The 17106-nt window shown below is 37.0% G+C and overlaps 1 protein-coding gene across 3 annotated transcripts in view; it reads right to left on the bottom strand.

Moving 5' to 3' along the window:
* Nucleotides 1-877: 877 nt before the first annotated feature.
* csnk1a1 (casein kinase 1, alpha 1) overlaps nucleotides 878-17106 on the bottom strand; it is a 42227-nt gene continuing 25998 nt past the window's right edge. For 2 of the 3 annotated variants that reach the window (XM_055643034.1, XM_055643036.1), the window contains 6 exons: nucleotides 10976-11115; nucleotides 8166-8244; nucleotides 6965-7039; nucleotides 6587-6693; nucleotides 4870-5018; nucleotides 878-3868 (listed from right to left, as the gene is read on the bottom strand). In XM_055643034.1, coding sequence (XP_055499009.1) covers nucleotides 3861-3868; nucleotides 4870-5018; nucleotides 6587-6693; nucleotides 6965-7039; nucleotides 8166-8244; nucleotides 10976-11115 — 558 coding nt within the window. In that variant the 3' untranslated portion in view covers nucleotides 878-3860. Of the gene's footprint in view, nucleotides 3869-4864; nucleotides 5019-6586; nucleotides 6694-6964; nucleotides 7040-8165; nucleotides 8245-10975; nucleotides 11116-17106 lie in introns of those variants that run through there. The other variant, XM_055643035.1, reaches the window with a different exon arrangement.

Genomic DNA, 17106 nt, shown 5'->3' with positions numbered 1-17106 from the left:
TCAGACAAACTAGTTATTTAATTCCCTTAGTATTTTCTTATTCCTCATTATAAATTCTTCTATCTGTAAGTGATCCATATTTGCTTTCAGTGGTCCTTTCCTTTCTAAAAGCTCATGCAGTCCATTTTTATCTTGCCTTCCTCAGAGAATTTTAGTCCCCATAGTCAAATTCTAAAGTGCCGCTAACCTTCTTAAGCCCTGTTGTTTCTGACAACGTTGTATGCCTATTCCTTGGAATTTAATGCTATCTTTAAAATCTCCCAGCAGCCATGGATGAATCAGTTGAGGACGGGAGGGGAAAAATGGTTGTGGTTCATCAGGTAAACGCATTTTTAAATTATTTAATTCCACTGTGGATTTTCATTTGTAAGGCATAGTTTAAGATACATGAAGAGTACCCAGGGCTGATAATAGATTGAACTCAAATTTTCAGTGTTAAATTGCACAATTACATGTTAAATCACATTTTTAATTAAAAAAAAATATTTTAGTAGGCACGTGCTTGAAGAAGTGCATCTAAGAATATATTCATGAATGCAACTTCAGATTCCTCTCTTCACACAAATCTCAAGCTAATTGTAACAGTTGCGAAAAATCAAAGTGGCGATGGGAAAGCACTTGAAATCCATATATTTTTTACAAATTAAAACCAATGAGTGTGTTTTACCCGGCAGAGAAGGCCGACACATAGCAAACATATGCAGTAAAATACCTACTACCGTCTCTGATCACACTTTGATTTTGTACCCTGTAGCTCTTCAGAATTTTTGGGGGTAGGGTCTGCTTTTTGTGTTTTGCCAAAATTGGATACCCAAAGATACTCTAGTCATTAGGTAATATTCACCAAACCAAGACAGCATACAGGTTACTATTTGAATTCTTTCATGTTAATTCAAAACAATTTGTATTTTATTTCAGAACTTTCAAATAGATGGAACAGAATACAGCTGTATCACACTTCAAAAATTGCATGCTGATTGGCAAACATTACTGTTCCATCTCTGGATGTCACAATATCCCGATATATACAGATATTTGATATAAAACCCATATAATTGAACTCTCACATTCTGAAAAACAATGATAAAAATAAGAACTAGAGTAGACCAAAAGAAAATTAAGAAAGCAGTAGCTCAGTCCTTCAGGGACTATGATAAAAAAAAAAAAATGCTATTTGCCAGTATAACTATTAGATATTCAATACTTTTAACAATTCAATGCACTGTCAAAAGAAATAATCATGGCATCTTTTCTTAGCTGTTATTTTGAAATAGGCTCTACAATTTGTTTTTGAATATTCAATTGACAAAATTGATTTTACACAAAATGCTTCACACTCGGGAGAAAACTATGCCTCTGGTCAGTAGCTACCTGCATGCTGATATTTCAGCTATGGTTTAATTCACTTCCTGACATTCTTTTATTAAGTTAATGGAATCAACAATCAGGAAATAAGTACAATCAATCGATGATGTTCCTGCATGCCTTTAACACTGCATGACCAAAGACACATCTCCTTTACCGTTCACAGCTTTCAGTAATGGGCAGCTTAAGAAGCAAGGAAACAAGAAGCAATATACCAGTATTAAAATGCATCTCATCACAAACACAAGATCATTCAACTTTTGAGTGCTTAAAGTCTCACAATAATTTCTCTGCTTTGAGAGGCAAAATAATCAATGGTTCCAGCATCAGGCCTGTATTTCTGATCACAAGAAATAACCTAGTCAAACTTGGGGGAGACAATTAACTTTTTGTATGCAGATTTCAGCTCAAGCCAAATATTTATCAAGTTAATCACTGCTGTTGAAACGTTATACTACACTAACCTAGATTATTAAAAAAAAAGTGAATTTAGCAGGAACTTTGGTCAAGATTGGGAATAGACAAAGATTCAATGTGAGAATGTGCTTTGCAAATGTTCTGGATGTAATCTGAATGTACAAACATTAAAATTAGGGCTAACTTAGTTAATGGGGAACTTTGGGTTACCACTTAATCTTCAAAATAAAATTGTTCTTTGCTCCATCAGAAAATAACCACCCAATTTCATATTTTAATAAATAACTGAAACTAGACAGAGTTGCATTTAACAGATGCCAACTCTAAAATAACTATTGTCTCAAGCTATTTGAAGGAGCAATCAGTGGAGATTGGATTGGTTCTTAGATCACTATCATTAGTGGTCTTCCTGAACCAACAAACTAAAATCAGAAGGACAAAAGACAATAACCTTCCTTCGAAATATCTGCTTCAAGAATAATTTTGGGGAGAGGGCTCGCAAATAATGGCACTATTTCATGGGTAGAAACCAAATGAATTAAAATTAAAGTAACTGAACTATACGCTTTTTGTTTGGAAACACAAACATTATTCCTTTCTCAAATATCTTGCGTGATAAATTGCCAAAAATTAAGACTGGTCAGGTGGTCGACATGTATTTTTGTTTAATTTATTCTTACATGCTAAAAAGGAATAAATTACACTGTTAAAGTACTTCTAGCAATAAAAGATTTCATCTGGGTCCGAATCGCAGCCAGCAACAGTTGCCATTACTGCACTGTACACCTTGACTGCAAAACATGTTACTTTCATTCATTATATCAAGTTCAAAAGTAAAAAAAAAGCCCTCCAACACTTAAATTTCAAAAGAAACTGGCTGAACTTTGAAGTATACAATGGCATTTGCTTAGCAGAGGCTCCACCTTGGACACATTCCTTTTATAATCAATTAATTAATTGCAGCAATAACAAAGCTAATGCCCCTGCAAATACAAAATACTCATTGTATTAAAATAAGAGAAAGGTACATCCGTCTACAAATCTAAAGCTATCTGTGAAGAAATGCAACATTTTTTAAATGATCTGACTTCTGCAAGTTTACAGTTTTTTTTTTTAAAGTGAATGTTTTTGGGTCAGAAGTTACATTACAAATAGGGATGTTTAACAGAGCAATATAAAATTACCCTTTTTTTTTTACAAGAATTGTATACTCTTATTCAATTAACATGTAAACAAAAAATCCAACGTTCAAAAACAATGTAAATCTCAGGTCAGAGTAGATGTGTACAGTGATTAAAATGCTATCTAAGCAACAAGTTCAGTCTTAAGTTGTTAGTTAAGCTTGCGATGACTAAGCTTTTCTTATAACCAAGTACAATATACTTAATGTGGAGTTCTAGGTTTATCTAGTAGTCACTACTTTTGTCATTTCTTCACAAAAGATACCACTCTAGCACAAGACAGCAGGCAGAGTCCTTCCAAGGGAAACATGGATTCTTTGGTTGCTATTGATACACTACTGGCTGTGGGTGATTTAATAAAGAAATCCTAGCTTTAAGATATTTATCATTTGGAATATGTTACAAGGGAAAACATAGGTGAATGCAGTGCACCTTTCAAGTAAACGTTTGGGGCGAAATTCAGAGATTGCTTACGGAACTTCCATGTGCCACTTAAGAAACATTATTCAACTTCCAAGCAGTGCAGAAACAAAAAAAGAAAATAAAAATTGGCAAATTCACAATGTTAATTTTCTCTCCATTGTGTCAACCACTTTCTTACATCCCATTTATTGAATAAAGAAAACTGTACACCAGCAAGTCTGCTTCAGTTGCTCTATTTTGAAAGGTGAAATTGCGCTTTTCCAGGAATTAGTTTGATTAAAGGCTGCTACAGATGCAGGTACAGTTTTTATATGCTCTTCCCAGAGTCAGCTGTATCCAGTAGAGTTTAATTCAGTTTAATGGTTGTCCACTGAATGGCATGTACATGTGAAACAAAAACCAGAATCAGAAGGGGAGTGACAAAAGGCAACCTGCTCTCACATGCTGCTTTGCTCCTTTGATTCAACCTCGAGATCAGAAACCTGTTGAAATAAGATTAACAATTAAATGATTGCTGTATTATATCACATCACATCCCTCCTAAATCTTAATAATGATGCTAAAATGCACCAGCAGTGAAAAGCGCCGACATACATTGGACTCAAATATAGTCAATCAAGGAACTTTCAAAATATATACTCCATATGATCTCAAGGCATGTTCTGTATAACGTACCGACATGAAGGAATTAAATGTTTTGCCACAAATAATAAAAGTAGGTCACTTTGCCATTCAATCCTGCTCTGCCATTCAAAATTATTGTTCATGAACCCAAGGCCCCATCCCTTTATATGCCAGTTGACCAGAGCCTTCAATTCTCTAATTCTTCAGAAGTTTATTTACATACACTTTAAATGCCCAATAATCTTACAGAAAGCAAGTACAAATTAGAAAGTGTTCAAAGCGTTAAATCCATCCCACGGTACGAGTCCATTCCACGTGTTCTCCCGAGTTTGCCCTGATTCGAACTCAGAGATTTACGGTAATGGCCACTCGTCGGTACTCGGGGCTCTCGTGGGCATTTTTCATCATGTTGAAAAATCTTCACGAGTCTTCCCGTGCTTACCTGCCGTTAGCGCTAAGAGACATCCCTGAGCTCCGATGTACCCACTACGTTCATTCTCTGTGCTTACCACGAGTTTGATTTTTTTTTAAACTCGGGAGAGCTCTTGGAATGATCTCGCACCGTGGGACAGGGCTTTAAATCTAAGATCAGTATAGTGGTTTTATTACGCAAACTCAATTGAATTAAGTGCGTTCTGAGCAACAGTTCAGGGGAGACACTGTACAATGAACCATTAAAATAAATCATATACATCCCCCTTCAATCAAAAATGAAAAAATAAATCAGTGATTTAAGTGGTTGAAATGAACATATTTGACTACCTAACCGATTTAACAATGTAAAATATGCAAGTTTTTCCAAACAGCTGAATAACACAATTTTTTAATTGCACATGTCAAGTGGCTACTGGTTACTAACCTTTCATGTTGCTCTTGGACTTTTCAGTTTGTTTGCCTGTGGGTGTTTGGGCCTGCTGCCCTTGCCCACTAGAAGAAGCTGCCTGCTGTGCTGCCTTTTGCTTCAACATTGTCCAGTCAAAGGTATAGTCATACTGATGATTTAAGGTTCTAAATAAAGAATAGAAATTGCATGTTAATACCATGAGACCAAATGTAAAATAATTATATTTCAGTCACTTACATATTTTGGGTGTAGATTTAGGTAAACATGCTTTTTTCAGTCAATTTAACATACAGTAACACTTAAACAACCCCTGCCTTGCCACTTTCCTCAGAAATAAACTTTTCCACATCTTCATAGGTCACCTCCAAATTCAGTCAAGGATGAAGCACTAAAACAGGCCCTGTAATCGAATGTCTGCTCTGACTGTCACCCATCCACTTGCACTAATTCTACATCAATCCCATTTTTATCCTCTCCAATTCTGTAAAGTAGCAACCAGAGTTGCAGACAATATTCCCAACTGTGTCGCAGCCAAGCTGACGTAAAAATTCTAGCCTAACCTCCCCTGCCATATTATTACACAGGAAGAGTTTATTTCGAGAGTAGTATTTAGACGTTCAAGAGAAATTTCTAACATGCAGAAGAGATATAGAGGAAGGGCGGCATATAGAAACATAGAAAATAGGTGCAGGAGTAGGCCATTCGGCCCTTCGAGCCATTCAATATGATCATGGCTGATCATCCAACTAAGTGGCACTGTGTTAGAATTGTTGCCTTGCAGCGTCAGAGACCAGGGTTTGATCTTGACTACGGGTGCTGCCTGTACGGGGTTTGTGTGTTGAAGTACAGGATGAGTGGTAGATAGATGTTGATATTTCCTTTGGATGTATGTATAGTACAGTACAGGAATTCGGTGTTAAAAAAAGGGGTCAGCCATTCAGCACAGTGAAATTTCTTCACCCAGAGGGTAGAGAATCTTTTAAATTCTTTACTAATGAGAATGGCCAAAAAGGCTTTTGGCATATTGGCTTTCATTAGTCAGTATTATAAAAGTTGGGAGGTCATGTTGCAGTTGTATCAGACATTGGTGAGATCGCATTTAGAGTATTGTGTTCATTCTGGGCACCGTGTTATAGGAAAGATATTGTCAAGTTTAAAATGGTTCAGAGAAGATTTACGAGGATGTTGCCAGGACTAGAGGGTCTGAGCTATAAGGAGGTTTAATCTGAGGGGTAACTTTCACAAAGGGTGGTGGGTGTATGGAACGAGCTGCCAGAGGAGGTAGTTCTGGCTGGGACTATTCTAACATTTAAGAAACAGTTAGACAGGTACATAGATAGGACAAGTTTGGAGGGATATGGACCAGGCGCAGGCAGGTGGGACTAGTGTAGCTGGGATATGTTGGCCGGATATGTTGTATCACTTTATGACTATGACTAACTGTGGAGACCAAGTTGCTGAGTATATTCAGAGATATTGATGGGATTGATGGGGTTTTTTTTGAAGTCAGGAAACATGGAATGTAGGATCAGTGCAGAAAAGTAGCACTGAGGTTAAAGATCATGGAACAAGCACAAGGGGCTGTAAAACAGAGACACTGGATGCTGGAATCTTAAGAAAACATAAGCAGCTGGAGGCCTACTCCTGCTATATTCTAAGTTATAAGAGCAAAATACTTTGGTCAAAACACAAATCATATTTATATCCAAAAAAACACAAATTATCGTTTCACCTGAAGAGAATACGGAATAACTGTCGGAGATACATGTAATCTGGTGCTTCTTCAAAACGTAATCCACGGCAGTAGTTCAGGTACATTGCAAATTCAGCAGGGAATCCCTAATATGAAAGAAAAAGAAACAAATGTTTTTGTTACTTACTACGAAGTCTAGAATAAAATTTAATTTTAGACACTAAATGGAAATGTTGGTAGCAAGTTGCCTGGGTTGCACCAATCCAAATATTTGCAAATTTTTGCAACCATCCACTTCCATCAATGCCTCAAAAAGTTGTTGCTCCGACAAGAGCACCAAAGATTTAAGAAGCATCTATATGCAGTTTATCTTTTAAAGAATTGTCAAAATATGAATAAAATGCAATTAAAACATACCTTGCACAAAACCTCAACTGGCGTGGACATCTTCTTCTCACTAATTTTTTCGTATTTCTGTTTCTTTGTGGCTGCCTGTGAAACAAATATTTTGCGATGGTTCAACATTTGAACATGTTGATCTTATACATTTTCAATGGAGGTATTACCTTGTACTTGAATGTTCTGTAGAGTTCAGCACACGATTAAATCTGTTACGACATTAGTTTATCTTGGGTAGTGACGAGAAAAAAAGTGGACAGGGAAATAAGTTTCAGTGTATCTGAGATTTAGTAAACTGAGGGTTTTCACAGGCTGATCAGCCAGAAATGGAAAACATTGAAAATGCATACCACTGCCAATTCCATTGAGCAGATAATGGAAGTAACTGGGAAATAAACAAGGCCATGGATATAGTATGGATTGTGATTACCATAAAGAATGTCATTTTGTCTTGAATCGTTTAAAACTGTATATATTTCCCTTTATATAATGTCCACATATGCATTGACTTTGAATGTTTCTAAGGGAATCTATTATTAATTATTGGGCAATAATACATGGGCAATTTTAAACAAACCATGCTTTGAACCATACATACATTCTTAATTTGTAGTTCTTCATAGAGAAGTTGCAGAACATACCTTCATTTCCTCACACTGCTAAGTAGAACAATCCAAGCATCTTATTAAAATTAATAAGTAAATATAATCTTATGCTAAATGTTTGTTCACTTTCATCAAGATAGAACAGGTATTCATATGCAAAACATCCACTACCACATTGTCTGGAGATACATAGGCAGATGAAAGGAATTGTGCTGGCAGTTAGGAAATGAAGCTACAATAATTTATCTTGAGATGATTGTAGGCCTAGTGGATCAATTTGGTCTCCACGCAATCCATGATGTATTACACAATCTTGGTATGTTTATATTGCTTATTGATCGCTAAATATCAATGGCTTCATTTAGTTTGCAACTATGAGAACAACAATTCGGCAAACTTAAATCAGTGTACGAAAGCATTTCTATTACTAAGTGGAGGTTTTTTATTATTATCATCAATATCCACACGATAGTTGCAAACAAGTAAATTCCATCTAAAGACTGTAAAATTGATTACAAAGTTTAACCCAAATCAACAGATACACTATTTCAATTGATGCACTAATACAACAGGCCTACATTGTTAATTATTTCAAAGGTCTTCACTCGATTTACCTTTAGTCCTTGCCAAGGAAGACTTGTCCTGTTGAAGTACATCAGTACATAGCCTAGTGATTCCATATCATCACGACGACTTGTCGGGAGATAAAAAGACAAAATTAAATATTTTGCAAAGATGCAAAAATGTTCAAGATTATAACTTACATAAGAAACTAGGTCATTAGAGCTTGCTTTACCATCTAATGAATCCATAACTAGTCTATCTCATTATCCACATAAATCTATTTAGATTGGTTTTGAATGAAATTAGTAACTGAGCTCCATAGGATAGAGAATTCCTAAGATTCACCACCCTTGGGGTGAACATTTCTCATAGGTCCACCCCTTATATTGACTCCCATTCCTATTCCGAGAGACCTTAACCTGGAAAACATCCTCCTCGTCAACATATGCAAAAGATTATCTCTTTATTTTAAAATGTTTATGAAGTTGCCCTGTTCATACAGTCTTTCCTACCAGTTTGGATAATCTGAAATCCATTAAAGAATACAAATCCTTTTTTAGGGAGGACTCCCTTCACACTCTAATTATCTAGTAATGAAGGTACTTGCTATTTTGTCTTAAGAGTTGAAATAACACCTTTATTACAGGTCTAAAACAGACATGGGGGACAAATCATTCTACATTTCTAAAACATTTCTGCAACACCAGAGACAAATAAATTAATTGCATTAAAATGGAATAAAAAGTTTAGAATAATAATGCCAATTAGCAACTGGAAGCTTTCACCTTTTTCATGCAATCACATTCTTTGGTTTAAAGAGGAAATATACATTTGTTAACATGCACTCCTGCATCTCAATTTTCTGGGAAAGGTTGGTCAACCTGTCTTTAATATTTTTTGAAGTATACCTTGTGACTATTTGAGCAGATTTAAAAACTGGAAAATAAATAGTGGAATAACAGCAGTAACTTTAATTTTCATCCAAAATGAATGCCATGTGTTATCACAATCTCACTATCTAGGCACTGAGGAAACATATTTCTCTGGAACATATTTCCTAAAGAACAATCCATTCCACAGTTCTACTGCAATCCTTCCAATAAAAATGATCCAATTGAAAACATTTAACAACATTTAGTTTCCTGATCGAAGTGTATCATTCCACCTACATCACTGTCTTTGTCTCTGCTTTCCAAACCCAGCACAGATGAACAAGGACAGTTTGGTCTTGAGTCACAAATTTGAGCCAAGCTTCCGCTAACACACAATTTTAGATGTGACACTCCTTGAATGCCTTTAGTTTAGTTATACAGTGCGGAAACAGGCCCTTCGGCCCGAGTCCACAACTACCAGCGATCAACGCACACTTATACCATCTTACACACACTAGAGACAATTTACAATAATACCAAGCCCATTAGCCTACAAACTTGTACGTATTTAGAGTGCGGGAGGAAACTGGAAATCTCAGAGAAAACCCAAGCAGATCATGGAGAAAACGTACAAACTGTAGACAAGCACCCGTAGTCAGGATCGAATCCGGGTCACCAGCGCTGCAAAGCAGCAACTCTACCGCTGCGTCACCGTACTGTTAACCTGCTTAAGCAAATCCAGCCTTGTTTCCTCTCCCCGAGTGTTGGCACAAATATCCAACATTCTCAGTCATTTCAGATTCCATCTTACTCAAGTTACCAAATCAAGCCAAACAACTTAGTATTTAGTCCAATCCAAGTTGCGATCCTAAACCCTTATTAGTTCCATCACAAAGATTGATTACTTCTATTTCCATACATTGCCAATGTAGGCCGCAGCAAATCAATCAGTAACCATAACTGTTATCATATCTTTCTCAACTACAAATTTATTTTTTCAAATGCTATCGAAGTGCCTCTGATTTTGTTTGTATTGCAGATTCAAGAGTTAGATTTAGCTCTTAGGGCTAAAGGAGTCAAGAGATATGGGGAAAAAGCAGGACGAGATACTGATTTTAGATGATCAGTCATAATCATATTGAAAGGGCTCAAAGGGCTGGCTCAAAGGGCTGAATGGCCTACTCCTGCACACATTTTTCTATGTTTCTATTAACCACAACCAATGATTATTCATCTCCTTTCAATTAAAAAAGAAATATGCAGGCAAGTTGATACTTTTGGTATTCAAGACCATGCTCTAGACTTCTCCCAAATCAAATCTATTTTTGATCAAGTTAAGCTCTCATCTAAACAGCTTCTCAAGTCTGGCTATTGTAAAAAGCTATTGTATAAATACATGCGAGGAATAGATCAGATAGATACAGTCTCTTGCCCAGAGTAAGTGAAGAGGATAAGAGGACATAGGTTTAAGGTGAAGGGCAAAATATTTAATCTGAGTGGTAACTTTTTCCACAAAGGGTGGTGGGTGTATTGAACGAGTTACCAGAGGAGGTAGTCGAGGCAGCGCCTAACCTAATTTTTAAGAAACAGTTCAACAGGCATATAGATAGGCAGGTTTGGAGGGATATGGGCCAAATGCATGCAGGTGAGACTTGTGTAGCTGGGACATGTTGGGTGTGGGTAAATTGGGCTGAAGGACCTGTTTGCTTGCTGTAATGACTCTAATCTTGGAACAGTTTTTTTTATATTGAATTTTACTGGTTGAAAAGTATCAGGAAGATGACAGCGTAAAGAATAATTTTTCTAAATATTTATGCCTGACAAAAGGGAGGGTGGATTTTGTTCGAATGAAGCAACCAGAAAAACTGTCAAAACATACAGCTTATTCAAAGGCACGTTTTCTCTTTAACGGCAAATTTGAGAAAATACATTAGCTCTACAAGTTGTATGAAAATTGCGAATAGGAATTTAAGGCAAAAAACATTTACCTCTGTTCAATACCTAGATGTGCATTGATGCTAGCATAACGGGCTGTTCCTGTAAGATTTTTGTCTTCCCTGTATGGTATGTGTTGCCTTGTCCGGTTGTCACGGTATTTTTTGGCCAAACCAAAGTCGATCAGAAACAGCTGTAATGTGAGGCAAAAGATAAAATCAAGTGAAACCCAGCATTAGTATAGATGATCTCACAATTCTCAATGTAAAAAGTTATAATGCAGCAAAATATTGGAATTTGTCAGAAATCCAGGCACACATTAGAAAATGCTACAATTAAAATAAACATGCTTAAAATTAATCTGATAATTTTTTTTAAAGTCTTCATGCAAGCAACCATTCCCAGGTCAACCGGTCTACTCCTACACTACAAAAAGATCAGAGATACACAGCAGGCAAACACTCACATTGGCCCTTTGAGACCATACTGACCATCAATCATCAATTTGCATTAATCCTACCCAATTGTATTTTTCCCTTGTATTCTTATCAGGTCTCCTGAGATTCCATCACTCAACTACTCAGGAGCAATATGCAATGATTCATTGTGTCCAACCAACCAACCCATACATGTTGGGGATGTTGGAGTAAACCAACCGATGCTGGGGAGGGGCAGGAGGATGTGCAGTGTCCTTAAGAAAGTACAGGATTGAACCCAAGTCTCTGATGTGAAAGCAAAATATGAAGTCTGTTTAATTAAATTAAAGCGCAGTTAAAAGAGAGATAGAGAAGGCGAGGAATCAGGCCTTGGGCTGGGTGCTCTTAGATTAAAAGTTTTTTTGGAAAGCAGGGAATGGTAAAAAAATACAATTCTGGCATTGTGGTTAACGGACACTATTTTCAAAGGTCCTTCCTTTAATTCTAAAAACACTCAATATCTAATTTATGTCTTCAAAATAGACATAATATTAACACAATAAGATCAAAAACTATTCCCATACCTGTTATTTTAAATTTAACTTGCTGTGAATGCAAATTAAGCTCAGATGTGTTTTATAAACACAGTTTAACATATTTATTCCTTTGTTTAATACAGTTAAAAATGGCACCCATTCATCGAGTCAATTGTGTACCATGTTTTCTATATCAAATAATTTAAACACTCAACATAGGCCTCTAGGTGTCCTATGTCAGATTTCCAAAGTTACCCACAGAAACAAAAGGTAACCATTCTAATTTTCAATTGATTTGTTAAAACATATAATTTGATGTAGCATTAAGCCATACAAACTAGGATAAGGGTTGTATTCCACAAGGTAAATGACCTGTCATCTTGGATTATAAACATCTAAGATTCCCAATTCACCAATTTTTGCTTTGTGTGTTACAATGAATGTTTTGGTAACAACTTCTCTCCATGATCAACCATCTTATCAATTGTCACTCACCATACACTAACCAATATAACAAATACTTGAATGGTGACAGATATTATTTAGTTTTCAAATGATATTCAATAAAGTTTGATTAGTTCAAATTCAATAAAAATTTAGGCACACAATAAGGATAAAGGGCTGAATTATATTTTAAAAACTTGGTAATGAATTCTTAAAATTCATTTCCAAGGATTAAGCAGTCAGCATTTTCCATGAAGGCTAAGAACATGCAAAATAATTTTCCGCGCTATGTGTCCATTGTGGGTAGATTTATGTCACTTAAAACATCTGCAAATTTAATGCAGAAATAACCAGTGGTAAAAGGAATAACATTCACAAGATGTGCTCGAAACATTACATTATTGGGAAAGACAATTTACCATGCCTTAGCCCAAGGGTGAACTTTTAACCAGCCATGTGCTACAACACTAGAATCTGGCTGTTTAGTCAACAGAAATATGAGTTAACAGCGAATGAGATTTAGTCAAAATAATATTTTGCTGGATTAGCCATAAGAAGTTGCATTTTAATGCTTCAAGGATGCAACAAGTTGTTTTAGTAAACCACACCCTTTGTCTAAATGGCATGAAGATTACTCCAACATTCGAGAAATATCAATGCTCTCGCATTCCTGTTCCAAACATAGGAATCATTTATTTAGCTTCAGATTTAGTTTCCTTTGGAGATAGAGCGCAGAAACAGGTCTTTCGACCCACCGAGTCCATGCCAACCAGCGATCTCCGTACGCTAATTTTATCTTACACACTTGGGACAATTTACAATTTTACCAAGCCAAGTAGCCTACATATCTGCAGGTCTTTGGAGTGTGGGAGGAAACTGGTGCTCCCGGAGAAAACTCACACAGCTCATGGGGAGAACGTACCAACTCCATACAGACAGCAGCTGTAGTCAGGATCGAACCCGGGAATCTGGCGATGTATGACAGCAGCTCTACTGCTGCATCGCTGTGCCGCACGTCTTCAAATTATCAATGCGAGATGTGAAGAAGAATTTCTCCTTCCAGTGGAAAGGACACAGGTTTTGTCTAATCACTAATGGCACAGCTTGCACTCAGCTGATATTAATCAATTGTTAATGTTAAATATTTAGGAATATGGTGTATTTGTTGAACTACAATTTCCAATGCCCAAGCAAAGTTTTCAACAATTAAGTGAGTTACCCACAGAAGCACAAGGTAACCGTTCAGATTTTCATTTGGTTTGTTAAAACATATAATTTGGTGTGGCATTAAGCCATTCAAACTAGGATAAGATTTGTGTTCCAGAAGGTAAATAACCTGTCATCTTGGGTTATAAGCATCTACGATTCCCAAATGTCAATACGCCAATTTTGCTTTGTGTGTGACAATGAATGTTTTGGTTACAACTTCTCTCCATAATCAACCATCTTATCAATTATCACCATCACCATACACTAACCAATATAACAAATACTTGAATGGTGACAGATGTTATTTAGTTTTCAAATTATATGTAATAAAGTTTGATTAGTTGAAAGATTCAATAAAATTTAGGTACACAATAAGGATAAAGGGCTAAATTATATTTTAAAAACTTGACTGGATCGCGTGCTGCACCAAGAGACCGAGAGCACACACCAGACATGGCCTGCAGCAGTACAGGGCGGTGGAGCAGCGGAAGAGGACATCAACAGCTTTGCTTGGCCAGGCCGACCCTGCAGTGCCACCAGGACAACGGGCCTTTATAGCCAGGTTAAAAACTCTACACTTACAACAAGTTTGACATGAAAATGGTGCCAAACCTTGCGACTCTTGCATACTGTCTCAGTGTACTATTCCAGTACACTTGTAAATGATCCAAGATTGTGCGTATGTATAGTTTTTACAATTGCAAAAGCGGCTCTTGGTTCACTGAGTAAACGTGCCTGGATCTGAGAATTGTGCTTCTAATTTCTTACCCCAAGAGGACTGCAGGTTTAAACTGGCTCGTCAGCAAAATCAAGGGTCTCTTAGTCAATTTGTAGCCAAACTGACTGGATCAGATTTTCTAACAGTCCATTTCAGTGCTTTATCAAATCTTGCTATCACTTAATAACCACTACAAAGGTATCCTACCCAAACTGGAGGAAAATAAATAATTGCAGGTTCATTTTCTCCATATGCATAAACCAATTGTTATTTAACGATGTTCAACATACCATATGCTTTCCTTATTACTTGTTTACAAGGTCACCAAGTCCATTCTCAATACCAATACAGTAAACCCCCATTTTAATGGACTTCTTTATAACGGTTTTCGGTTATAGTGGACGGACGTACCAATGCTGCCCCTTGCTTGCTAGGTGCACCATGAGCCCTTTTTCACCAGCTGCCGCATAGCCCAGATGAGGCGATTGTTGTTGCAGCTCATGTTGTAGCCCCTGGATGACAGTGCTTTCTTCAGGCCACTGCCATCCGCAGAAGTGCTCTGTCACTGTAGAGCCCCCTCCCCAGTAGCTGTTGCTTCCCTGTCGGCTGTTGTTCTGTCCTCTCGGACTCTTCCTTCCACTTCCTCCACCGTCCCTCCCCCTCTCCCCAGAGTCATTGACATATTCCACCTTGGAAGATGTCGGTGACTGCGGTGGAAAAAGAGAAGGCAATGGTGGAGGGGGGGGGGGGGGGGGGGAAGGGGGGGGAAGGAGTGGGAAAAGCGATGGATGAAGGGGGACGGCAGAATGCGAATCAGACAATACAACGGCTGACAGGAACAAGAAGTTGGCGAGTGGAGGAAGTCTCATGGTGACCGAGTGCCTCGACATTTGCATTGGCTTGAAGAAAGAGCCGATGGCCAAGGGCTACAATGTGAGCCACAACAGCCATTTCAACTGGACCTTGCAGCAGTTGGTGAAGGGCTCGCTGATGCAGTCCAACAGCAATGGCGCCTAGTTTCATTGTGCAACTGCACAAATTGTTGGAGTAACGCAGCAGACTGAATCAATCTGAAGACGGGTCCCGACCCAAAACACCATGTTCTCCAGAGATGCTGCTTGACCTGCTGAAAGCACTATGTCCTTTTGTGTATTTACTAGCATCTACAGTTCTTCGTTTCTGCTACTTACAATATCAAACTGTTATAGCAGACAATCCGTAATAATGGCAACCAATAATGTCAAACGAGGATTTACCATATCTTCTAATTTTGTTACCATTTAAAACAACTAGTTCTCTTTACTAAATGGATTAGCATGACTTTTCTGCACATTATACTCCTTTATTTCCACTCCCATTCACTTAGCCAATCTTTATCTCCACCAATGACTCCTCTTCAATTATTACTGTTACACAAAATAGTATCATCACCTTTGGATATCCAAATCTCCTGCAAATTGTGAATACCCAGGGCCATGGCATCAGCCCCCTGCAGCACTTTACTAATCAGTTTGACATTTATTAACCATTTCTCAATCTAATCAATATGTTATTCTCAATCCAACACAGTCCAAGTTTCGCTACCAACATCTTTTTCCCCCAAACTTTATCAAAATGCTCTTAAGGTTCAAATACATTACTAGTTTCCTCCCTTTTGTATTCCAACTATTGCAACTTCACAAAACTCGTAAGACTGTCAAACATGATATTCCTTTCCATACACCGATGCTGATACATCTTAATTCTGTCTTTTATTTAATGCCCAATTATTACTTTCTAAATTATACATTCTAGCATTTTCTTTCTTACTACTGTCTAACTGGTCTATACCTCCATGCTCTGTTTCTTAAAGTGAGACTTGCTGCCATTCATTCTGTGGGAACTGCTCTACATCAATGGAATTTTGTAAGATGACAACCAGTGAATTAGCTTTAATGATAAATTATATGTTTGCACACATGATTAATTCTCAAATAGCAAAGTATGAGTCAAGTCTTAATAAACTTTTAACAAAATTAGTGATTGCTTAACTGTGAGCTAAATCCTATAAGGTAATCCACAATTTAACTATTTCCTCCACAGGAATATAACCTACTACTTTCAACCTGACTTGACAAGTAAAACATCTTATGTTAGGCATCCATCATCTGTTATGATTTATTATTTTCCTATAGGCTGCTACATACTTCAAAAGTTAGGATAATCAAAATTGAGCCAGAAAGGACAGAGAAGAAGAAAATTGATTGACAAATAAATTTTAAATATTCATATTAAATCAAGGACAGGGCATTAAAGCCCTAAAGATTAGTTAATTATATCATTCTGAACAATTATATTATCTAATAACTGGTATACCACATTTTGTAGTAGACAATCATGCTTTGATACAGCATGAAAAAGTGTAATTGAGGTCATTAAATTAATCAGTCCAGCTGCATTTACAAGTCTTCAATACATGTTAATTTAAATATCCAGGTTTACTTTCCAGTAGCTAGCAGACTACATTAAGTGTCACAGCATCTTTAAAACATATATTAGTGCTCCATGCATTTAATTAGCAAATTAAACAGAATTAAGAAAATGTAGCTATATGTGATTTGAATCCTTCTTCTGACTGACTGATGGGTGAGGGAAAGCTGGAAGAAAGGAGGGGCAGGACAAAGCCTGGGAAGTGATCAGTAGATATAGGTGAGATTGTACAACCATCTGCCCATATAAAAAAGGTTCAGTGATTAAAAGGCATAAAGTGTGAGATGATGATAGTACAAATAGAGAAGCTAGAAGAAAGAATATGGGTGGAACGGGATGTGCAGAAGAGAAATTAGTGTGTGTCCAGGTGGGGCACAGGAAAGTTGGGGAGG

This window comes from Leucoraja erinacea, chromosome 11 (genome assembly GCF_028641065.1).
Source record: "Leucoraja erinacea ecotype New England chromosome 11, Leri_hhj_1, whole genome shotgun sequence".
Classification (NCBI taxonomy): domain Eukaryota; kingdom Metazoa; phylum Chordata; class Chondrichthyes; order Rajiformes; family Rajidae; genus Leucoraja; species Leucoraja erinaceus.
Note: the sequence above shows the minus strand (reverse complement) of the source record. Positions and strands in the feature narration are given on the sequence as shown.